Consider the following 25,186-nt stretch of genomic DNA (forward strand, 5'->3'; position numbering starts at 1 on the left):
AATTCTCTAAAAGTTTCAAAAAAAAGTTCTTTTGTTAGCAAATCTCCAGTAGGGGGCCTAGAGGGTGGAAGCTGCGACTTTGTGCCAAGTGAAGGTCTCCCCGAATTTAATTTTGTTGCCATTATATCTTTTCTTATTCAACAATTATTCAAACTCCACTGGCCCACTGTGTAGCTTACGAAGAAAGGAAGTATTAAGTCTCCCCTTTATTTTTTGAAAGCAACACCCAACTCAAAGAGCCTTTTGGACCAACAGAATTTGCCCATCCCTGGAAACAGAGAGTCGGTGCATATTTTGGTGGATTGCTTGATTTCCTTAATGCAGATCATGACAATGGTGGTAAAAAATTTTGAGGATTACCCTGCCCAATAAGAAAACTTGGGAAATTGTCCCCTGACTTCTGGCAATTTTTCAGACTCAGAATGAGAAGTTTTGGCTTTCCATAGCTTTCAGGCAAGAAAATTTAAATATTATAATGTAAAAATAAACTTAACATGCCTAATTAAAAAGAAATCAGAAGCTGGCCCTAAAGACAATTTTAAAAATATAAGTGCCTGGTTTCATCCATCATGAGATATACCTGCCTCCTTAAATTAGTGTCCCACCCTGTCGCTGCCTATCTGTGTATAAAAAAGGATACCAAAAAAGGGCTTACGTTCATCAGCTAAATGATTCACAACCCAGGCTAAAAGGAAAGCAATGTCTTCGAATGCAGATGTCTGACACATCTAGATCATTCAGAGATTCACACATTCTGATTGAGATAAAATAATGATACTATGAATCAGAACTGAGCAACCTGCATTACTGCATGAGGTTTCCACACCTAATTTTGTAGCACCTGAAGTGTCCTCCTTCCAAATTACATTACTGAAAACTAACAGCAAAAAACACATTTTTACTGATACAATTATTTATTTTGGTTTAACAGTGAAGATGGGTGCATTAAGTCTCTGCTAGGCTTCATACATCTCTTTTGTATTATATCTTACCCTATGCTAGTGGTGGGGTTCAAAAATATTTACTACTGGTTCTGTGGGCGTGGCTTGGCGGGCGTGGCAGCGGAAGGATACTGCAAAATCCCCATTTCCAGGGGAAAGATACTGTAAAATCCCCATTCCCCCCACCCCACATTAACCTGCTTTCCAGCTCTGTTCTCTTGTGCAGGGCAATAGAAGAAGACCAAGCCCATCAGCTGGGAATCCAATCAGCTGGGACTTGGGTGGCAGTGAATAGATGGGTGGGGCCAGTCAGAGGGGGTATTTGCCGATTCTCTGAACTACTCAAAATTTCCACTACTGGTTTGCCAGAATCGGTCAGAACTGATTGAATACCACCCCTGACCTATGCTAAAAAAAGCACTTGGAAAATTCAGCACCATCAACTCCAGTGGTGTTCCCCCATCACTCAGCATGCCTGTACTCCTTGTATGACAAATAATTATTCATCCCTGCTATAAAACATATTTCAATAAAGAAGAAAAGCCTTTTTAGAAAGTTTTATACTGTTTATATTTATTTAATCATGTATACAGTATGTTCCCCTTGAAGTCAGTCTACGACATAAATCATTCTGCACTGAAATATAAGAATAGGATGATGTGTTCAACATAAATGATTGAATGAACTATTTTTAATGTGGGTGTTTTAAGGCAGGGACCTCCAACCTTGGTAACTTTAAGCCTGGAGGACTTAAATTGGACTTCAACTTTAAGCCTGGGGGACTTAAAGCAAAGCTGGCTGGGGAATTCTAGGAGTTGAAGTCTGCCAAGGTTGGAGACCCTTGTTTTAAGGTATTGATTAAACATATGTTTAATATGTTTCCCTCAGAAGCTTAAGGAGGAATAGATGGTGCCCTTTCTCTGCTTTTTCCCACAAGTCTGTGAGATTGGATAGGTTGAGAATGACTGGCCTGAGATCATCTAGCAAACTTTCTTCTCAGCTCAGCTCATAAACCTAACCATCATGCCACAGTGATTCTCTTACAACCACTGTTGTTGAGGGAGGGATTGTCATACCCTAAACTGATGCCAACCTTGTGCGATAGTCCAAACAGGAAGCACACCCAGAAGAACTAGCTCTACTTTCTTGTAAGTTTGTAGGTTAGCAGTAAATCTTTCTGCTGGGTAAGTTTCCCATTATCTAATCATTGCCCTGGCTGCAGTTGTTCCTATTTCCTAAGATAGCAATAGACATATACCACTTCACAGTGCTTTACAGCCCTCTCTAAGCAGATTATGGAATCAGCCTATTGCCCCCTAACAATCTGGGTCCTCATTTTACCCACCTTGGAAGGATGGGAAGCTGAGTCAATCTTGAGCCTGGTGAGATTCGAACTGCCAAATTGCAGGCAGCAGGCAGGCAGCAGAAGTAGCTTGCAGTACTGCACTCTAACCACTGTGCTACCTTAGCTCTTTATTCCATATATCACTACAGTTGTATGTAACCCATTCATTTGTATACCATGTGTCCATCTGGAGATAGAGGGGATCTTCTCCAGGCAAAGCTAATTTAAGAAGGACGGACAAATGCAAGAACAAGTGAATAATTGTTTTTTTTTTAAGATACACCTCCCCCTTTACATACAAAAGCTGATTTGACTGGGAAGTGAATCCCACTTACTATTCGGTAATATCCTTTGCCTTAAAAGACAGCAGATGATCTTAGGGAAATGGTGGAAAGTTAGCATTTATATTTATTTTCAGATTATGTTTAGCTAGAACTGAACATAATTCCTAGGGTGGTTAGTGTGGTGCAGAGCTGTTCTTGAGTATCAGCTTTAAGGTACTGGAGTAGCTATTATTTCCTTGGCTTATCATCTTCTAGTTCCTTGATTTCATAGTGTTGATACATACTTTCAAAGACAAGAGAGGTCTTGTTTTTATGGAGACAAATCAATGCTGTGTGTGTGTGTGTGTGTGTGTGTGTGTGTGTGTGTGTGTGTGAGAGAGAGAGAGAGAGAGAGAGAGAGAGAGAGAGAGAGAGACCAAGACAGACAGACAGAGACAGAGACAAAGACACAGAGAGAGAGAGAGAGAGAGACAGAGAGACAGACAGAGGGCAAAACAGAGACAGACAGAGACAGACAAAGAGACATAGCGAAAGAGACAGAGAGAGAGAGACAGAGAGACAGAGAGACACAGACACACAGAGAGAGACAGACAGAGACAGACAGAGACACAGAGACAGACAGAGACACAGAGACAGACAGAGAGACATAGCAAAAGAGATAGAGACAGAGACACAGACAGAGAGACACAGACACACAGAGAGACAGAGACAGAGGGCAAGACAGAGAGACAGAAACAGACAGAGACAGACAGACATAGCGAGAGAGACAGAGACAGAAGGCAAGACAGAGAGACACACACAGACAGCAAGCCTGCCTTTGGAAAACCATGGAATTATTCCAAAATAAAGTTCTACATATTATTTGGCTTAAAAAGAAATTTCCCTATTGAGAAATCTGAAGGGTGACCTTTCTTTGAAATGAGCTCAATTTTTTTTCCTCAGGACAGTATTTGTTTATTTGTCAGGTGAAAAACAAACACACAGCCCAGTGCTTTGCTGTGGGTGATTTGCTACTCTAAACGTATAAGAATGGAACTGAGTAGATGCATGCATGACCCCCATTTGCTTTTTCTTCAAAGCTAAAATCCTCCTATTGACTCATTCTTCCTTGAAACATCAAATGTAGCCTTTCTTAGCCCGGCACCTCCCAGATGTATCGGAAGGACAACTCCAGAATGCTCAGCTACAAATCTCAATAGGTTTGCTTGATTGACTTCTAGTTCCCTATGAAAGGGAGTGGATTGCAGCGAAGTGGAAGAGAATTTCTGGAATTGGTACCAGTCTCTTTAAGGCTTTATTTCCTGACACTCAGTGAGGTTCAGTACATTTTTAAACAATAGGTAATGAACTCTATCAAAGCCAAGGAGAGGTTTGTGTGTATGTGTGTACAGTTACAGAATTTCAGGAATAAAATCCTGGATCACCAATCCTCTTCTGCACCATTCTTGGATCCCTTCTGCTCTTGGTCCCTTTGCAGGTCTCACAAATTTTGCCCCCAGGAAATTACTCCTGTCTTTTGTGCTGCATCTGACTTTGACTGCTTCAAGATTGCTTAATGTATAGATTGCATCTACCTTCTGGGTCATTCTCAATTAGCTGGCTTCATCAAAGCCAGTGAAGCCTTGCCTTAGGGGAAGGTCAGGGTTAGGTTGAGGTTAGCCACATCAAGATAACTAGATGAAGATTCCCCCCACCCCCACAAACACACTATAGAGCAAGCAAACTTTGCTGGAAGGCGATAGAGGAGATAAATAACATTTTTCTGCAGTTGGCAGAGAAATTGAAACTTACAGTTCAAGAGTTCCATTTAAAATATAATCATTAGCTTCTCCCACACATTTTTATCTACTCCTCCCAGGCCTTACCTGCCTCCCTCATATTCCTTCTGCCATTCATTCTTTGAAAATGGCACCTGTAAAATTATTTCAGCCAAGTGTTCAGATAAGCAGCAATGAATTTTCCTTTCAAATAATCCAGAGTGGCACTTTTAATATTTGGTATAATGCAGTAATAATAGGGAAAAATATCCAAGCAAATGCAAGAAGCTCTTTCTATAGGAAGCTGCTATGCAATAGTGTGTTTCTTGCAATACAAAAGACAGTAACATCCCTATCCTGACAACCCAAGATCTATATCCCCACAAATTGAGCTGTATATTCTTTGTAACTGAGGTAAAAAAGGAATGTAGTATTTTTTGGTGGTTCTAGGCCAGCAGCCCCCACCCCCACCCCCAATCTTTTGGGCACCAGGCACTGGTTCTGTGGAGGCAGTATGTGAAACCATACTGGATGGGGTATGGTTTCACATGCTGCCTGCATCACACAGATGGGGCTTCACTTGTTTGCATAGCCTGTTTTCCGGCATGCTACGGCCCGGTGTCGGTGTTCTAATACAAAAAGTGATATTTGCTTTAATTTCCTTTTTTTAAACCGATTTGTTCCTGGTAGGAAGATATTTAAACATGGAACAGAACTCTTTTGAATCACCAATATTAATGTCATTTGTTTGATATTTGTTAAGTTCTGGAAGTCCATAATGGGTTTTTATGTCAGAGATATAAAAAGGTTTGCATGGAAAATATGTGTCCTTGAAATTTAGATAAATACCTAGAGATCCTTCAAAATTTAACACTAAATAATAATGATTAGGACATTGGAGAAACTTATTAAATTAATGGGAAACAATTGTTTTAAGCATCTTAATTTAATGTAAATTTAATTTAGCTTTTATGCCACTCCTAGCATTTTTGTAAGAAAATTCATGGCACTTTATTCAGTAATTAAAGACAATTCATGGCCTCAAAAAGATTGAACATTTCTGATTTTGAGCACACATGTTCAATATTTGGCATCTTTTCTTTTTAAAGAATCTAATAGCTGGTGAGATACACTGCTTACCACAGATAACAATATTACATTTCATAAACAAAAGTTAGATTCTGGTGTTAGAGCCAATTTCTTATATTCCTAAGGATGTGCTTAGGTTAGTTATCCTTAGCTTCTGATAATTTGTCAAGCAGTGGGTTGAATAAAGAAACTTTAAAAACATTTTAAAACTGCATGCTAATTCAGTATGGACAGTTTACAGTATCTCAAGATATACCTAATTAAAAGGACGGAGCTGATATAGTATATGTCAACTGCTTGTTAAAATATTTTAACTTCTAGCATTTGATAATGGTAAAGTTATTGTGTAATTGATTCCTACCTACATGTTCTGAAATACCATAGCCTGGTATTTCTCAACATTTTTCCATGTCTTGTGTCAATAACTCAACATGTTTGGGCAACTGTTAGGATTCGACTTCTGACATCTCATAGATCCCACTTCCCTTTAAAAAAAAACTCCAATCTTCTAGACTAAAGCCGGATGTGGATGGGAGAAACCTGTCTTCGTGGCAGTGAAAGATTGGACCATGTGATGGACTTGTGGGTGTTGGGGCAGGATCTTGAACTTTCAACTGGGTGGGAAAGCCTGGAAGCTTTCAGATTCGGGTTTTCCCAGATGTGCCAACATGACATCCCTAATAAAGTAGAACTTTGAGGAAACCCAAGCCTTGGAGTTTTATCTTGTTGGGGGTGTTTTTTGAAACCCTGACATTGGGACTTCTAGCACATTGCTACTGTATGATCGCTATGCATCTTTAACAAGCTCGTAGCACTGGGTAGCGAGTAGATTGGAGGAAGATGCTGCCTTTGAAATGGACCCACTGGACAACATTTTTCCAAAGTCAATGTCAAACACAGAACTCACCATGGCCACTTTTGAAAAAACCCTATGGTTAATTTTGCACAATTTCAATACTTACTTTTTTAATTTTTAAGGTCTGATGTTGCAATTGAATGTATAACCAAACTTAGTCAATAATTAGAATGAGTAACCCACATTTTACTTGCTTTCCAGAGTTCTGTATTTTTATTAGTAAAATCAGTTTTTTGGCTGGGACAACTGGACAACTCTTTCGGTCATCACAGCAGTGGTGGGATTCAATTTTTTTTATTACTGACTCTGTGGGTGTGGCATGGCTTGGTGGGTGTGGATTGGTGGGCATGGCAGGGGAAGGATACTGTAAAATCTCCATTCCCTCCCCACTCCAGGGGAAGGTTACAACAAAATCCCCATTTCCTCCCAATCAGCTGGGACTCGGGAGGCAGAGAATAGATGGGGACATGGCCAGTCATAGGTGGTATTTACCGGTTCTCCAAACTACTCAAAATTTCTGCTACCGGTTTTTCTCCAAAACTGGTCAGAACCTGTTGAATACCACCTCTGCATCACAGTATCTTACTTGTATGTAACAAATATTGAACCCTGTTGGGAAGTGGGAGGATAGCAAACAAAATAAATAGTTTAAAGGAATATTCTATTTTTAAAATCTTAATATTTGGTCAAGACTGGCCATGTATTATGTAAGTTGAGTTATTATTATTTATTGGGCAGTTCCACAAACAATTTAAAGTATGATTCCAGCTCTTTTTACAGGCTTTATGATTTTTGAATATATTATGGACTACTATAGATTCTTTGATTTTTTCATAATTTCCGATGATTTCTTAAGCTAAGCGGGTTCTTCCCGATTACAAGTGGCCAAAAGTAATTACATGAAAGAAAAGCACATGTTTTCTTATATTACACTCTTCCTTCAAGGAATAAACATGTTGCCCTCATTTTGCACTTGATATCACTGTATGAAATAATTCTGAGAGGATTTGACTTGCCTAAAAGCTGGGTACAAAATTTTTGTTTTGGACCAGAGAGATTATAATCCCCAGTCTGCTATTCTGGTCCAAGATAACCCTGTGAAAGTTCTAGCAAAATGGAAACCAAGTCCCAACCTTTCTGATTCTAGTCCAATGCTGTAGCCCAGTTTTTGTCCATCTCATCTTCACCTGTGGTGTTTGATGATACCATCATCATCATCATCATCAGAGATGGTATTCAGCAGGTTTTGACCAGTTCTGGAGAACCGGTAGCGGAATTTTTTAGTAGTTGGAGAACCAGTAAATACCACCTCTGACTGGCCCTGCCCCCATCTATTCTCTGCCTCCCGAGTCCCAGCTGATCAGGAGGGAATGGGGATTTTGCAGTAACCTTCCCCTGGAATGGGGAGAGTATCCTTCCCCTGCCAGGCCACCAATCCATGCCCACTAAGTCATGCCACGCCCAACAAGCCACCCCCCCCCCAGAATCGGTGGTAAAAAAAATTGAATCCCACCACTGATCATCATGAAAAATGTTGCAGACCGTGATATCTGGAGGATGCTACATTGGCAATACTGCCCTAGTCATTATGCAAAATGGTTCTCATTGGAAATGCAGTATTACCCGGTTTCCCTGAAAATAAGACCTCCCCAGATAATAGGCCCTATCGGACTTTGGGTCGCATGCACTAAAATAAGCCCTCCCCTGAAAATAAGCCCTCCCCAGCAGCAGCCATGAGGTGACCACACTCGCCGCCTCCTGCACCCAAAAAATAATAAGACGTCCCTGAAAATAAGGCCAAGTGCTTATTTCAGGGTTCAAAAGAAAATAAGACCCTGTCTTATTTTTGGGGAAACACGGTAAATTATGAAGAGGAATTTCTATACAAAACTATAATGAAATGTACACACCAGAAAGACTTTAATATTGGTTTAATATCCTCGTCCGTGTTTCCAGTTATGGAAAACAGAGAAGATCAGTTTTGTTCATTGTTTGTGTCTGTTTTTCAGTGGGATAACAGAGCATACCAATCATTTTTTTAAAAAAAAATGTTGCATCATATGTTTTTAAAATTATTAGATTAGTTTTTCCTCTGCCATCCTGTTTAGGATTTAAATGAGTTACTGGTAAAGAAAGGTGTTTCAGATGTGATAGCATGCTTTTTTGTATTTTTAAACCGCAGTAAAAACCGGCTTGTGACTATAGTGCCAAGCGATGCCCCCTTTAATACCAGAAGAGCTTACACAAGTGAAGATGAAGCTTGGAAATCTTATCTGGAAAACCCCTTAACAGCAGCTACTAAAGCTATGATGAGCATCAACGGAGACGAGGACAGTGCTGCTGCTCTGGGATTATTATATGACTATTATAAGGTAGGGAATAAAATGCTGAAAATGGATTTTTACAGCAAGTAAATCTGTTGCATGTAAATAAATCTGGCTCCAGTTGCATTTCCAGACTCAATCCAAGAGGTTGATGTGAGGATAATTGGTCTGACACCTAAAGGGCAAGGGCATTTTTTAAACTATGTTTTTTATGAATTGTTGTGAGCTATTTGGAGTCATTATATGGGATACAATCCTGGAAATACATAATTAACCAAGGGATATATTTTAGAACTAGTTATAATCTGCCCTTGAAACTGTTGTATGCTTTCATGTGATCCACAGACTACCAAAGACCAAATAAAACTGATGTGAAGTTTTAGAGCTGGTCATCAATTCTAACTAAGTTGCACCACTATCATTAAGCAGCCCTTAATAGCCTTTAAATAAAGGATTCAAAAGTTTTATGCCCTGATGTTTCAGGTTCCAAGAGATAGAAGATTATTGCCTGTTAACAAAGTGAGTGATAATCAAGAAGACCAGGAGAAAAGGTACGATATCTCTAAATCTGTCTCTCTCTCTTTCTGTGTATACAGTATGTGTGATAGGAGATTTTATCTAAAGGTAAAGATAAAATTAGCCAAGTTTTTTTAAAAAAAAAAACCCAGACTGGAAGTGTTGGGAATTTTAGAAGACAATAGATTAAATATTGTAAATGCTTCAGGTTTTAAAAAAGAGATTGAATAACCATTTGTCTAAAACGGTATAAGGTTTTCTGCTTGAACAAGCTGTTGGACAAGAAGACCTCCAAGGTCCCTTCCAACTCTGTTATTCTGTTAAGCATTTTCTTAAATGTTAAATATTTTTTTTATATTAGTAAAAAGTTTTCACTGCATTTGCCACTTCCCCCTCCATAAGGGTGGCACATTCAATCACCTTACCCATGGTACAGTGGAACTTCCAATCACAACCGTAACCCATTCCAGGACTTCGGTTGGCACCCAACGACCAGAAGCAAGACTGTGCATGCGCGCACACACACAAAAAGGCACAGAAGGGGAAATTGTTGCGGCAGGGAAAATCGCTGCGCCTGTGATTGATTGCTACCTGAAGATGTGTTCGTGAACAGAGTGAAACATTTAGCGAATTTTTTGGCCTGCACCTGATTTGGTCATGGTCAGAAGCATTCGTGACCCGAGGTTCCACTGTATCTTGTTCTGAGACGTGCTCTTCTTTCATATGAGGGCCATGTTCCAGAAGGAACACTCCTAGCTGATTCTTCCACAGCTAAAGAAACAGCACAATTCCATAGTGGAATGATAGACAATGGACAAACTACCCAAAGAGTGGAACTGTTACATTCATGATACCTCAGATGACTTATTGTTATTTCTATACTGCCCTTCATAAATATGTTCCAGGATTGTTTGCAATATTAATCCAAAGCATTATAATCATCAGGACAGCAGCCTGGAGTATTGTTTATAGTTCACCTTTCTTTGAAGGAAGTCAAATTTGACATTCATAATTCTCTCCTTCCACTTAGCCCAAGGTTATGAGTGAATTTCATGACTCAAGGCAAATTCACATGCAGGGTTCCCTATTCTAGTTCAGCACAGATGTCAACAGACATGCTAATAACATTTAATTAAATAAATGATTTGATTGTTTATTTGCTTCTATTTAATCTATTTGCCGCCTCTCAAGATTTGCTTTTACTCGCTGTATCTTTTCCCCTCAGAAACTGCCTTCCCACTAGCGAAACGCAAAGTAACTTGAGCAGCAATGGTGAAAACAGAGTGCAGGTTTTGAAAACGGTGCCAGTAAATCTCTCCGTCAATCAAGAGCAGTTGGACACTTCCAAAAGGGAGCAGTTCAATTCAAATGTATCAGGAAGCCCATCCTCCATTTCTGTGACTGGAGTGATGGTGGTGAAAGCAGAGGAATATACCCCAGTTTACATGACTCCTTCAGTGCATTATGCCAGGGGAGAAAATGAAGAACATCGGGGGGTCATATTTGAACATCCGCATTATGAAGTGCCCAGCATCACAGCCCATTCAACCTATATGAAAGACGATCAACGCAGCACTCCAGATAGTACTTACAGTGATACCTTTAAAGATGAGGGAACAGAGGTATGTCTATTATTTTGGGGAATGTGGGAGCAGAAGGTGTGAGGTTCATTCGTTGTTCACACATTTTTTTTCATTTTTATCAATGGAAGTCAGGGCAGTTCATTCACTTTATCACCCCAATAAGTCAGTGATTTAGATATGAGTGAGAAATAAACTTCAAAACAATGGCTTTGGCTAATGGTTATTCCTGAGTTGCCAAGTGGGATAAATTCCATCTTTGGAGGAGGTATTCCAAGTTTTTTCAAAGGCAGTAGATAACTAGCTAGAGAGTTTCAATGCTGTTATAGGTTTGTAGGATTATCTCTGCAACCGATGCTAATGTCAACATTCCAAGTAATAACCCCAGGTTGGCTTCAAAGCTGACAGCTAATTTTCTTTCAAATGACACACAGAGAGATAATTTTGTTCTATTACATTTTCTAATCTATTACCTTAATGTATTTGAATTTTGATTCTCTTAGAATTTGAACATATTATTTTAACTTTAAAAAAAAATTTAGACTGTTTTGAATTTTGTACGCTGCTTTGTATTTGTAAGTTGTCCTGGAAGGCTTAATGAAATATAGATTGTATACTTTTTTTTAAAAAAAAGGAGATTTCAAGTAGTAAGAATCTCTTTTGTATAGAGGTCTGAATATGTTTTGGGAGATTCTTGGGTGAAATAACAGAGATATAACATTGTTAGAATAGTTCCCTTTTGACATTTTTTTTCTTTTGGGACATTTATTCAAAGTATAAACAATGAAATGTTCCATTATTATGGGACTTGCACAGTAATTATGGCACCAAATGCTAAGATTGAAATAGGCTGTATGAACTCTTGCAAAAAAGCTTCCAAAAGGAGAATACATTGGGAGCCAGATATAAAAGATCTGATAGAAATTATTTATCCAACACCTGGAAAAATTTAGTGATGGAACACAAGCATGCGATGAGCTTAAGCCCTTCTTTTTCTCCTGGGGAAATCATATTCTGAGAGGCGCGTGTTTCTATAAAAAATGTTCTCTTCCTGGTTCTGCCAGATGACATTTCTTAGCAGATAGAATCTGGAGCATGCCTTTTTTTGCCAGGCCTAATGGAATGGGTAGACATAGTCAGATGGAGATGGTCCCTCAAACAATTTGGTCTCATGCAATGAAGTGCATATTACAGCCAGCTGAATATAAATTGAATCCCAATGCAGCTCAAGGAGAAAAGGTATAACATGCGCTGAGCAAGGAGTGCACATAATTGCATGTGCTACCATATTCCATACCACATCACTTCTGAAGGCTCTTCAAGGGGAGACCCATGTAGAGTGAATTGCAATAGTCCATTTGTGAGGTTTTTTTAAAAAAAATTATTCAAAGTATTTTCGAGTATTCAATTTTGAATACAGGTGTTTCTAAAACTACACTTCTTGCCTCTTTTAAAGTTATCTCGATATTTTGTACCTCATAGGAGTGTTTTAGAAAATATTTTGTCTTTAGATCTCTTGGATTGGATCCAGTCAAGTGGAAATCAGTAGAGCTTAAGTTAGTCGTGATCTTCTGCTCAACTACTCTTGATATATATTATTTCTTCATCTTTCAGAAATTTCGCAGTAGTTCTGTAGGTCCCGAGGAATATATTTATGAACAAACAGCCAAGTAAGTATTGACAATGAGAAAATACTGAAGGTACACTAGATTTATAAAAGCTTCTGATTGGCTTCAGGCTATAAATTTGCATGGAGGGCACAGATTTTGCTTGGGCATTTATCATGAAGAAGAACTTTTTAAACTTGCATTCAGCATACTCAGTCTCTTCTTCTCCTGTCTAAATGAAATTCAGAAGAAAATATATATCTTGCAATGAGATCCAGTAGAAGTATGTTTTATCCATGTAATTTGTGCCACATAGCAAAGCGACAGTAAGAATTGGAAAATTTCTTCTCTACATCATTTTGAATGACCAGAGGGAGATATCTATGGTTGGGAGTGTGATTTCTTCATCTTACTGTAATATGTGAATACAATATAGGTGTACCTTGCACCCAACATTGTTGCTCCACCTGAAAAGAAAATGGCAAGGATTAGTTCTATCTACATAGTTGCTGGATTCGTACACAAGCAGAAAGTGCTTCACAGGAAATTTTGTAGTTACTAAGGCTAAAATGAAAATGCCTGGCATCTAGTCATGCTTTCTGTGCCATTCAACCTGAACAAGGCTTCCCTAGATCTTTGGGCTAGAAGGACAGAGGTGGAATAGGGGTCTGATAGCCAGGTATTTGAATTGAGTCCAAATAGCTATTGGCAGGTAGTGCTTTAAAATTGGTGAGATCCTGCAATCTCTGCCCCTACTAACCGTCTAGATCAGTGATGGCAAACCTTTTTCTTATGGCGTGCCAAAATTGTGTGCACATGTGCGCATGCCCACACCAATTCAATCCTCCCCACCCACATGCATGTGTGACACTTCCCCCCCCCTGCGCATGTGCACATGACCCCTTTCCAGGCTCCGGAGGCTTCCCTGAAGCCTCAGGTGGGCAAAAAACGGCCGCAACAAGCCAACTGGAAGTTTGGGAATGAACTTCTGGTTCGCCCATTAGGCCTATTTTTTGCCCTCCCCAGCCTCCGAGGCTTTCTTGAAGCCTGTGGAGGGCGAAAACAGCTTATTCCGGCCCTCCGGAAGGCTGAAAATCAGCTGGCTGACATGCACATGTGCTTCGGAGCTGACTGCTGGCATGCAAGCAAATATGGCTCCACGTGCCACCTGTGGCACACATGCCATAAGTTCGCCATCACGGGTCTAGATGCTACCTGCAAAGGCAGATTCACACAAAGTGCAGTCCAGTGATCAGGATGAAGGTTAACTATATTGGAAACATCTGATCCAAGTACGGTCATAATTGGTACAACATTCAAAACTGGATGAAGGCTCCTTAGCCACAGCTTTCACTGGCTACTTAATCAGAAAACCAAGAATCCAGGAAGAACCCCCACACTTCTTGAAAAGGAAGCACAATAGAATAACTGTAAAGAATAACCAGCAGGGCAGATACCTCTGTATTATCTAGATATTTATTGACAAATAGCAACATGATAGGATTTTTGTTCTATCAAATCCTAACAACCTGCACAGCCACCAGTTCCAGATTTCCTTGGCATCTCCAGCACAGCCTGGAGTGGTGAATCATCCTTGGCAGTAACTTCATTTGAATGCCGCTTGTCCAATGAAGGGGTGCTTAATATTTCCCTTAGCAATTGATTCCAACTTACATTTCCCCAAGCAATTCAGGCAAGATCTGCCTTTCTGAAAATTGAATTCAGTAATCTGCCCTCTAGAACAGGGGTGTCAAACTGTCCGGATATGTCTTATGCAGGCCATGCTCATCCCAGCTCTGCAAAGGGAAAAAAACATTGTGAAATGTCACATGATGGTAACCTGACACTATGAGTTTGACACCTGTGCTCTAAAATGATAAGGTATTACTCTTGGCCTTTTTGTTTTTTTGGCTGGCACCTCTTCAGACATTTGTAAAGTATTATTTCCTCCAGCTAACCATTCATACCATCTTTGGTTTCTTTCCCCATCACTTAGTTTTTAGTCCTTTAATTATTTCGTGTTGCCCTTCTCCAAACCTGTTCAAGATGATCTGAATCTTTCTTCAAATGTGATGATCAGAATTGAATAAAATACCTGAACAGAGTAAAAAGGAACGATGATTCCCTGTGATTTAGAAAACTTACGTTTTCACTGATGTAGACTAAAAAGCATTCCCTTGTAAGTGCCCTAATTTGGATTCCTGCACACAGCTGGAGTCAAGGCCCCTTTGTTGAAAACATGGATTGTGTGGACCAGAAGTGAATTGTACTGTGAATTTTCATATTTTTGTTCAGGGATTCTCTGAGACATGAAAGTCATTTCAAGTTTCCAACAGAGTAAAAAGATTAAGAAAGACTGCTTTAAGCTCTCCAGAATCTTCTATCATTCATCTTCATTGGATAAATCTAGGTTAAATCCAATCTATATTATTATGAGAGAAGGAAAGGCATTCGCTATTCACATTCTTCACGACATGCATAAGTTTCAAAATCTCTACCATCTCGATTGTTTTTTTTTTTCAAAATGAAAAAAAACCCTGCAACTCTAACCTTCATTTTATGTACAGCCTTTTCTAGTATTATCTTAATTTTTTGAGACGCAGCAATTGAGGTTTGTCCAATATCTTAAATGTATCCATAAAGTATATTTAGAAAGACATTAAGATACAGGTTTTGTTTTTGATCCCTTTCCTAATGACTCATAGTATGAATAGAATTCACCTTCACAGCTGTGCCGCATTGTGTTGACATTTTCATTGGATTAACTATCAGAGCTTCAAGATCAACCAAGGTCATCTGCATATATGTGAAGATAGGATTCCTTTTCTCAAATGTGCATTATGTTGAGATAATTTGGATCAAAGCACATTTCGCATTTTGGGAAATATCCTCGAGCACTTTTTTATTTTACATTTGGACACCTGAAATAATTTGCACTCATGGTTCTAAGTCAGGGCTGTAAAACTCGCAGCCGACGGACCAGATGCATCAAATGTTGGCCACGCCCATGCCTGGTTTAGCGAAGTGGGAAAAAGTTGTGATACATCATGTGACAATGCCATGACAAGCAAGTTTGACATCCCTGTTGGAAGTCATTAATAACTATGTTAAAAAAAACCTCATCTATGATCTCAGTGCAGAGATTGTCTGCACTGCATATATGTGAAGATAGGATTCTTTTTCTCAAATGTGCATTATATTGAGATTATTTGGATCAAAGCACATTTCCCATTTTTCCTCCACTTTTCACCTTTTCCTTTATAAATACAGAAGTGTGGAGGAATGCATTACAAAAGTATTATTTTCTTTTTAAAAAATGCAAATGATACCCCTTTTCTTATCATTTTTTTCAGAAGCAGAAGCTTTCTTAAATAAGTGAAAGAGAGAAATATTATCAATATAACATAGGCTATTTCATATAATTAGGTTTCAAAAGTAAAGTAAAGCATTTGCTCAAACAATTTCTTAGCAAGCCAAAGGTGTATTTTTATCTAGGAACTGGTGATTAAATAAGAATGAACCCTGTTAGTTTTAGCCCTGGAATAGCACTTTTTCCACTATTGACAGTTTTACAGTCACATTTTTGTTCACATCATGTTTACCTACTGTTCTTTTAAACTTCTGTCTGTTCAAAAACACTATTGTGATCACTGTCAATGATATAGTGATTTGAAAACATGTTTCCATGAAACACAGGAATTTTTTAAAAAAATCTTTAAAAACAGGAAGCTAGAATTCTGCTGGTTGCATAATCATAATAACAGCACATAGTGCAGACAGTGGGGTGTGGCATTTATCACACCGGTGATGTAATAAAGAGGAGGAAAGACTTAGGCTTGGGTTCACTTTGTTTTTCACTAAAGCCTAAGATTCACCAGACAGCAAAAGAATTGAACAGCAAGGGGCCTCTAAGGAAGAATTTAGTTTTTTCTTCCTACTAATAGAGTATGAGCTTGAGAAAGTGACAGAGGCAGACAGATGCATAGGATAAAATGAAAGCAATCCTCCTCATTGGAGGAGAAACATTGCAAAACAGACACTCTCAAGATCTAGTCTTCACCCAGAGTAAATCTTTTGTAAAACTAATGATTTCATTCAAAGCCAAATACTTTGAATTACAATGGGATGTAATTCACTCTCCCTGCAGTCACTATGAGAGCTACATTATTTTAAACATAGAAGAAAGCTGAGTGGAATGGCAGAATATATGACAATCCCTGCTGAAAAGTAAATCCATATTTAGTTAAGTCTATCTTGAATTTGAGACTAAGTATAAAACCTAACATTCAGTTAGGAAGGATCCCTGGATTGCAAGCATGTATTTCTATGAAATGTTTGCCAGTTGATAAGGTGACGAGACTATAATGCTGAGTCTGGATATAGGTTCAACAGTTTGCTTAGTGCTGGGTAGCTACTCTTAAATTTAACAATTAAGAACAACATCCCCATGTAGGTAGTCCTCGACTTATTACCATAATTGAGACTAACGTTTCTGTTGCTAAGTGTACTAACTGCATTCTGGCTACTTCTGCTGTCTGCCAGCTGCCTCCAGTTCGGCAGTTTGTTTCTCATCGGCTCACCTTCCATCCTTCCAAGGTCGGTAAAATGAGGACCCAGATTGTTGGGGGCAATATGCTGACTCTGTAAACCGCTTAGAAAGGGCTGTAAAGCACTTTGAAGTGATATATGTGCTATTGCTATTATATGAATTAATGCATCAATCTAAGGCAGTGGGTCTCAACTTTCCTAATGCCACGACCCTTTAATATAGTTCCTCATGTTGTGGTGGCCCCCAACCATAAAATTATTTTATGTTTTCCGTATTTTTTTCAAAAATATGTGTTTTCCGATGGTCTTAGGAGACCCCTGTGAAAGGGTCATTCAACCCCCAAAGGGGTCCTGAACCACAGGTTGAGAACCACTGATCTAAGGCATGAATTTATAATAATAATTCTAAGGCCTTTATTCAACTTTTCTTCAACAATGTATTTTCTACGTTTATTCTTATTTTCTTTATAGTAACACATTTCGATATACTTTGGAAGCTACCAAATCCCTCCGCCAAAAACAAGGAGAAGGACCAATGACTTACTTAAACAAAGGGCAGTTTTATGCCATAACACTGAGTGAAGCTGGGGACAACAAATGCTTCAGATATCCAATCAGCAAAGTCCGGGTATGGCTAGTCTTGCATGTATAGTAATTGATAATGTTAGTTGGCTAAAGACTTTTAATATGTGTCCTTGTTTTCATTCTGCTGAAATGTGAATTCAGTTCTAACAACCAATCTCTTAATAGAAGTTTAAGCTCATTCTTTTCCAAAAAGATTGTGAATCAGAAACCTGAAACTGAGTTCTCAATACAAAATATCATGGATCACTGTACCTGTCCTGGAATGCTAAATCGTTGTAGGCATTGCCTGTTTCTTTGAAATGTTAAGGTCTTGTTTTGCAATTTAAGATTTCTATATAAAAAAATAAAAAGTGATGATAAGGATTGCTCAAAAGCTACTAGAACTAGTGGAAATTGTTCCTTCAAACCCATAGCTTAAAGCAGGGATACCCAAAATTGGCAACTAAAGAAAGTGGACCCAGAATTCCCTATCAAGCATGGCTGGCTGAGAAATTCTGGAAGTTGAAATCCACATGTCTTAAAGTATTAAGACAACAGCATCTCTTCAAAGTTCAGTAGGGCTGTTTTAAGATCCTTTCCTGGTTTATAGCCATTTTTGTGTATGGATATAAGTTACTTGTGCCAGTATTGCTTTCAGACTACCTGAAAGCATTAGTTAAAAGGTTATACTAGGAACACAAGCAAATACAAATGTATCTTTCATTGGGTATTGAGAAGACCTCATTTTTGATACCAAGTAAGTTTTTATGAGTAGGAGGTACCAGAAAAAACCGCATGGGGGGGAGGCAGGTAGCAACCTTGTTCTCTGCTTGTGGGCCAGAAAGAGAAGCTGCCTGTGAGGGAGCCCACGGAACAAAATAAAGGCGCTATGGGGATCCTCCCCTAAAAGACAGCGAAGAGCCCTTGCCTGGTGCGCCCTTGCCTCAATACTTTTCACCACTGCTTCGGTGGGCGTGGGTTGGTGGTGGAGGGTCATGTGACTGAGTGTGCATGAGTGATGTCAAGTTGACCATGCCCACTCAGTCACATGCCCATCAGAGCCGAGGTGGCGCAGTGGTTAAATGCAGCACTGCAGGCTACTGCTAGATCAGCAGTTCAGCGGTTCAAATCTCACCGGCTCAGGGTTGACTCAGCCTTCCATCCTTCCGAGGTGGGTAAAATGAGGACCCGGATTGTTGGGGGCAATATGCTGACTCTCTGTAAACCGCTTAGAGAGGGCTGAAAGCCCTATGAAGCGGTATATAAGTCTACTGCTATTGCTATTGCTATCTAGCCACACTCACTGACCCAGTAGGAAAAATTTTCAAAAACCACCCCTGTACATCTCCCTGTCATCAGTTAGTTCAGTAATTCCAGAAGGTATGGAGACTTGAAGAAAGATCTGTAGTGATAATGCTAAAATTCAGGCAGTTTCAGTGGAAGACGATGGTCCTTTACTTCTCCAAGATGCTTGAGCTCTAAATATGAAATGTGGGTGATGGCAAACCACAGACCACAATCATAATTCTGGTATTCATTTACTAAGTTTCACAAGAAGGAATTATTGTGGTTTGTTATCTGGGAATAGCCAGGCTTCTTTCTAATTTGAATTGGTTGAGTGCCATGTGAAGCTGGCATTTTTAGTCTGTTGGCAGGGCTGGGATTTTTTTTCCATTTTTTTTTTAAGCTATTCCGAGAAATACTAGGCAATTCGATTTAATCATCAGTTCAGTGTTACTATGTGCTTGATATGACACGACTCTAGGACACTATGGGAAATCCACCATTGTGGATAGCTGGTAATTCAGCAAGGAATTCTTTGTCCAGTGTAATCAATTCAGATGGTAAAAGAATCTATTCCCCAAGGAAGGTGGTGGGCTCTGCTTCACTGGACATGTACAAACAGACCTTAAAAAGCAGAGCCTGGGGGATGCTTTAATGTGGATATCTGCAATAAGGAGGTCATAGGACTCAACAGACTTAATTGACTTTTCAATCCATTTCTGTAAGTTGAGGATTGCTTAATTGTTAGGCTTTATGAGTTTCTTCCTCTGTTTCTCTTGACATGGGACCTTAGTTAGTTTAGTTAGTTTACTTTATTGTCATTGCACATGGTACAATGAAATTAAATGCCGTCTTCAGTGTACATTACAATTATAAAAATAAAAACACAAACATACATCCTTTACATTCTATATAATTGAAATTGAAAACCCAATATTGCATTAATATTGCACTATACCCTACAATTCAATATAGTTATTGCCCTGGGATGGAAGCTGTTTTTCAGCCTATTTGTCTTTGTTTTTAATATCCTGTACCATCTGCCAGATGGCAATAGTTCAAACAAAGGGTGCCCAGGATGAGATGGATCTTTAAGAATGTTTTGAACTTTGTTAAGGCAGGGGGAGCTATAAAGCTCTTCCAAAGAGGGGAGAGGGCAACCAATGATCCTCTGGGCAATGATGTTGACTCTCTGGAGTCTTAAAGATCCATCTCATTCTGGGCACCCTTTTTTGGAACTATTGCCATCTGGCAGACAGTACAGGATAATAAAAACAAAGACAAATAGGCTGAAAAACAGCTTCTATCCCACCAATGATCCTCTGGGCAATGATGTTGACTCTCTGGAGTGCTGTCCTATCTCCCACTGTGCAATTGGCAAAGCAGAGACAGATGCAGTAACTTAGAATACTATTTATGGTACAGCGTAGAAGGTCAACAGCAGGTATTCATTCAGTTGTTGTTTCCTGAAATGTCTCAGGTAGTATATTCTCCACTGGGCCCTTTTGACCAGTGCTGCAATGTGAACGTCCAGGTCAGGTCCTCTTTTAAGATACACTCAGAAATTTAAAACTGGCGCTCCACTCAGTCTCATTTATCATTGATAAATTTGGTTGCCCTATGATAAACAAGGTACATTTACAAAAAGCATTGGAGCAGTGGTGGGTTCTGGATCCTGTTGCAACCAGTACGTTGTAACGGGCCCTGGTGTCGTCAACATGAATGTACACAGTGTGTGGGCACACACGCTTAGAGCGTGCATGCATCTTACCCTCCAGCGATGCCTCCTTGAGCCTCCGCATGGCTCCAGCTGCTCGACGGAGCATCGCGCAGGCACTGTATGTGCCATGCATGGAAGCGCTGAAGAGTTTAAAGACAGGTAAGGAGTCCAGGCGGGCAGGTGGGCCCTCCAGAGCACCGTACCGGAACGGTACCCAGTGCTCCGGGCAGGCACCGGTACGCTCGTACCGGGGCATACTGCCTGCAACCCACCACTGCATTGGAGGCATGACTGGATGATGGAGTTTTAAACAGAGAGCATCAGCCAGTCAGCACTCAACTGGATTCAAATCAACCATGGTAGGTGCCAATATTGGAAATACAAATGGTGCCTGGTTGATAATCCTGACTGTGATTGTGGGAACGTCTCATCAAACTTTACATCCTATTATGATGGAATGCCTTTTCAGAAGGTTCCCTGGATCTCTGCATGAAATGCATCATCTCAAGAGCACTGATGTCCACTGGCTAAAAGATCTAGATACCCAGCCATAGGCTTAGCTACCCAGTAACTGCTCTCACACATAACTCAGTTTTACACGTAATTTTACTCATCACTCATGCTGTGGGTGTTTAAAATAATTCACTGCTCTGATGTTTTATATTTTGATAGACATTTTATATGTTTTGTGAATTTTTTTATGCCTTAATGCTGTATTCTGCTACACCATGGGAAATGTGTCTGCGCATGCACGCACATTTATATTGCTTAACATTTTGGTTAGTGACCATAACCAATTGATGATTGTTTTGTGGTCTTTCTCTAGAGTGTGATCATGGTTGTATTCAGTGAAGATAAAAACCGGGATGAGCAGTTGAAGCACTGGAAATATTGGCATTCACGACAGCACACAGCTAAACAGAGGGTCTTGGACATTGGTGAGTGATGAAGTACCCCTGTGAATGCCTGTCTTCAGAGACATTTTTTATTACCTTGGAGACTAGCAACTGGAGAACCAATTCACACCCAGAAGTCAATTTTATTCTGAAGTTGGAATAGCCAATTGACAAACCAAGTCTGGTTTGGTATGCAACAAGGTTGCACTAAAGTATTTTTCACGCTTGGTGCAAACTTACAACATGGGATTTCCTTTTCACCTCTTGAAAACTGTAGCATAATATTTCTGGGAGAGTAGTATTCAGTCTAAGCAAAGACTACATCTTCAAAGCCTAAACTGAATTTATTTTATGTGTTAAATACTTTAGGTGAACTAGTAATATGAAAACAAAGTTAATTCAAAACTGCAGATTCCAGTTTCCAGAATTTCTCATCAGTTTTCTGTCACCAAACTGCCCGCTGAGATAACTTATTCTCTTTCATTACCATGGTAACCAGTAACACACATTCCTATGTATTTTTCCAACTGGCCATGAGATATAATGCATTTGACATCAGTTTTTAATGCTCCTGGTATCTTCCTGATACACTGGGTTGTATCTCATTAGTAATTAGTAATGGGAGTCCTTGTCCAAGACATTTGGAGATGTCTAAACTAAGGGAGGATATCTTTATTTGATCATCTTTCTTAATCTCACCTTATCCTTTTCTTCCTATTTACTCTTCTGTCATAAAGAATTCTATTCTATTGATTTATTTCCTCCATCTTTCAAAATAATTAACAAAAAATTAACAGTGGTTGGCAGTAAAGATTCATCCATAAATCATTTTATGCAATATAGTGCTTGTAGCCAATGTTCCCTCTAATTTTTTTTCACTGTGTGCAGAAAAGTATAGTGTTTGAGCGGCACATTTTCATGCCTGAGCACCTGAATATTTTACACAGATGTTTCACAGAGCAATTGATTTATAGGATCCAAATTGGAATGGAGAAAAATGGTTGTGTGTGTGTGTGTGTGTGTGTTTGAGTGAGTGAGGGATCCAGTAAGGGAACTGCGCCTATTTAGAAAAGAAGGTAAATTATTGCAAACATGATCAGTCGAAGATAAGTATGGGGACAGGTTGGGTGGTAGAGAGAAAGTGATAAAAGAGTGGGAGAGAGGATGAGAGGAAGAAAAAAGAGGAAAGAGAGACAGAAAAAGATAGAGAAGGAGAGAGAAAGTGACAGAAGAGTGGGAAAGAAGGAGAGAGAAAGAGAGACAAAGAGAAAAGAGGGTGAGAGAGACAGAAAGAGACAAAGAGGAGAGAGACGGGAGAAGGAGAGAGACAGTGACAGAAGAATGGAAAAATAGGAGAGAGAAAGAAAAGAGAAAGAGGATGAGAGAGACAGAGTGAGAAGAAAAGAAGAGGAATGAGTAAGAGAGAACATCTCATTTCAACCCTGAGGTGCACATATTCTCTTTGATTGGTAATTTTATTTGTCCATTTACTATCCAATACTCTCCTTTCTCCTTAAGTTCATCAAGAATTCCCTTCTTTTTATTGAATTTATCACAATACCTTGAGAACAACATTTTCAGCATAGCTTTACAGCTATTTAAAATATATAGTAATTTAGGTCAGGTTTTCAGAACATTAGTCTATTTATAAGTCACTAAGTGCAAAGAAACAGAATTCAGAAAGTTGGCTTCCCTTTTTGTAATTGCTTATTGCCTGCTTAATTTTCTACCTACATTTTTGATAACTGATATTCACTGTTGACCCAAGAAGCCCATCGGAGAAAGAAACCCTCCCTATGAACTTCATTGGGTTTCCATGGAATGAAGTTTGATCTTTTTCTCAACCATACAGTAGCATATTCTTTCTAAGGAGGATATAATCAAGAAAGACCATAATTGCCTATCAATCTAACAGTATGGCGATTGACAATGCCTTTATATTTCAACTCTAACTCTTTCAGTCTTAAAGGTTTGGTGAGGAGAAATCCAAAAATTCTTTTAAAGAGGAAAAAAATGCTTGTACAATTGCACCCATAGAGACATGTATATATACACAACACACAGAGAAACAAAATTAACAAAGTGATAAGTCTGCCCACCAACTCACTCACTCACTCTCTCTCTCTCTCTCTCTCTCTCTCTCTCTCTCTCTCTCTCTCTCTCATATCCCTCCTTCCTTTAGCCCAGTGGTTCCCAAACTTGGCAACTTTAAGACTTGTGGACTTCAACTCCCAGAATTCTCCAGCCAGCTCTGCTCTGCTGGCTGGAGAATTCTGGGAGTAGAAGTCCACAAGTCTTAAAGTTGCCAAGTTTGGGAACCACTGCTTTAGCCCAACACTCTTGCTGGCATCCTGGCCAGACGAGAGGGACTTCAGAGGGTGTCCTCGAGTCTAGGGCAATGAGTCATTCGATGGGAAAGTTGCCTCTTGGAAGGAATGACCCGGCTTGGCTGCCGCTTTGTCTCTCCTGCCTCGTCTCTCCTGGCTCTTTGCTTCTCCGTTCGGTCATTGGGCGGCAGATCGAAAGCGGGAGCCAAGCCGGGTCATTCCTTCCAAGAGGCAACTTTCCCATCAAATGACTCGCTGCCCTAGACTAGAGGACACCCTCTGCAGTCTCTCTCTCTCCCTCTCTCTCTCTCCCTCTCTCTCTCCCCCTCCCTTTCTCTCCCTCTCCCCTCTCCCTCCCCCCCTCCCTCCCTCCCTCCCTCCCTCTCTCTCTCTCTCTCCATCCCATGCCTTCTCCCAACCCCCACACCCCTTCTCTCAGCTACTTTCTGCCTTGTGGTTGCTGTCTCCAGGCTGGCTCTCCTCTCCTATTATCGTGGAAGGCGTCTCACAAAAACCACTGCGCGGCAGTTGGAAACTGCTGCGCGGTGTTTTGTTGCCACATGTGCGGCCGCCCACCCACGCAGCTTAGAGGGAACATTGCTTATAACCCACAAACTGAAAAGCAGAGTTTTATAAAGTCTTTTGAAATAATTAAATTATGTAAACTAAATTTTAAGTAATTTTGAGGCTTTTGTCAAATTTTGACCTATCCAGCTCAGGAGATAGTGGTGTGGTGGCAAATGTTGGAATTGCATTGCAATGTTACATACATGTACTAAAACAGTAGAGTTTGCAATGTAATGGCATGAGACTGCCTTCACCATTTTTGTGAAAGGTTTTGACCTTGTGAAGAACTTCGGTCTACCATCTGTCTTCTTGATACTGAAATCCAGGTTGGCAGAGTTAGTATCCATGTGCCACCTGCCCTTCTTCCTTTTCCTTGCCAGACCAAGATATTTCATAAGGGAGCAGGGTTGTATTCTTTTTGACTTTAAAAATGAAAAATTCCCATAGTAGTTCAAGTTGCAGCTCACGCAAATCATACTTCTTATTAAAGAAGTTTATAAGACATTGTATGTTAATATTAGCTACTTGAACAGTGTTCTTATATGATCTTTTCCTTAGTTATTTTTTCTCTCTCTCAGAGGAAATCAGCTTTTCCTGATTCTTCCAACCTTTTGTCAGATTTTAACTTTCATTTATGATGATCTTATTTGGATACAGCGTACAGAAGATTACTTAGTTGGTCTTCTATGTTCCATTTATTCAGTTGTGTAATATTGCAGTGTTTTGTATGAAATTGTAGCCCTCTTCAGAGTTCTCCATTGCTCACATTAAAAGTTAAACTCCAACTTTTGTGTTTTTACCTAGTTTAGAATCATAGGAATTTTGGACTTCATCTGGTCTAACCCCATGCTTAATGTATAATCTATATATAGAATGTGAGCTCAGGTAGTCCTCGACTTATGACCAATATTGAGCCCAAAATTTCTGTTCCTAAGTGAGACATTTATTAAGTGAGTTTTGCCCCATTTTATAACCTTTCTT

At 39.6% G+C, this 25,186-nt stretch overlaps 1 protein-coding gene across 1 annotated transcript in view; it reads left to right on the plus strand.

Annotated features, from left to right (window-relative positions):
• The window catches only part of GRHL2 (grainyhead like transcription factor 2), an 86,835-nt gene that overhangs the window by 6,664 nt on the left and 54,985 nt on the right, over nt 1-25,186 (plus strand). The window contains exons 2-7 of the mRNA XM_032222286.1: nt 8,455-8,644; nt 9,080-9,147; nt 10,338-10,734; nt 12,307-12,362; nt 17,319-17,475; nt 21,242-21,353. Of these exons, the coding sequence (XP_032078177.1) occupies nt 8,455-8,644; nt 9,080-9,147; nt 10,338-10,734; nt 12,307-12,362; nt 17,319-17,475; nt 21,242-21,353 (980 nt within the window). The remainder of the gene's footprint in view (nt 1-8,454; nt 8,645-9,079; nt 9,148-10,337; nt 10,735-12,306; nt 12,363-17,318; nt 17,476-21,241; nt 21,354-25,186) is intronic.

Source organism: Thamnophis elegans, chromosome 8 (assembly GCF_009769535.1).
Source record: "Thamnophis elegans isolate rThaEle1 chromosome 8, rThaEle1.pri, whole genome shotgun sequence".
NCBI classification, from domain to species: Eukaryota; Metazoa; Chordata; class Lepidosauria; order Squamata; family Colubridae; genus Thamnophis; species Thamnophis elegans.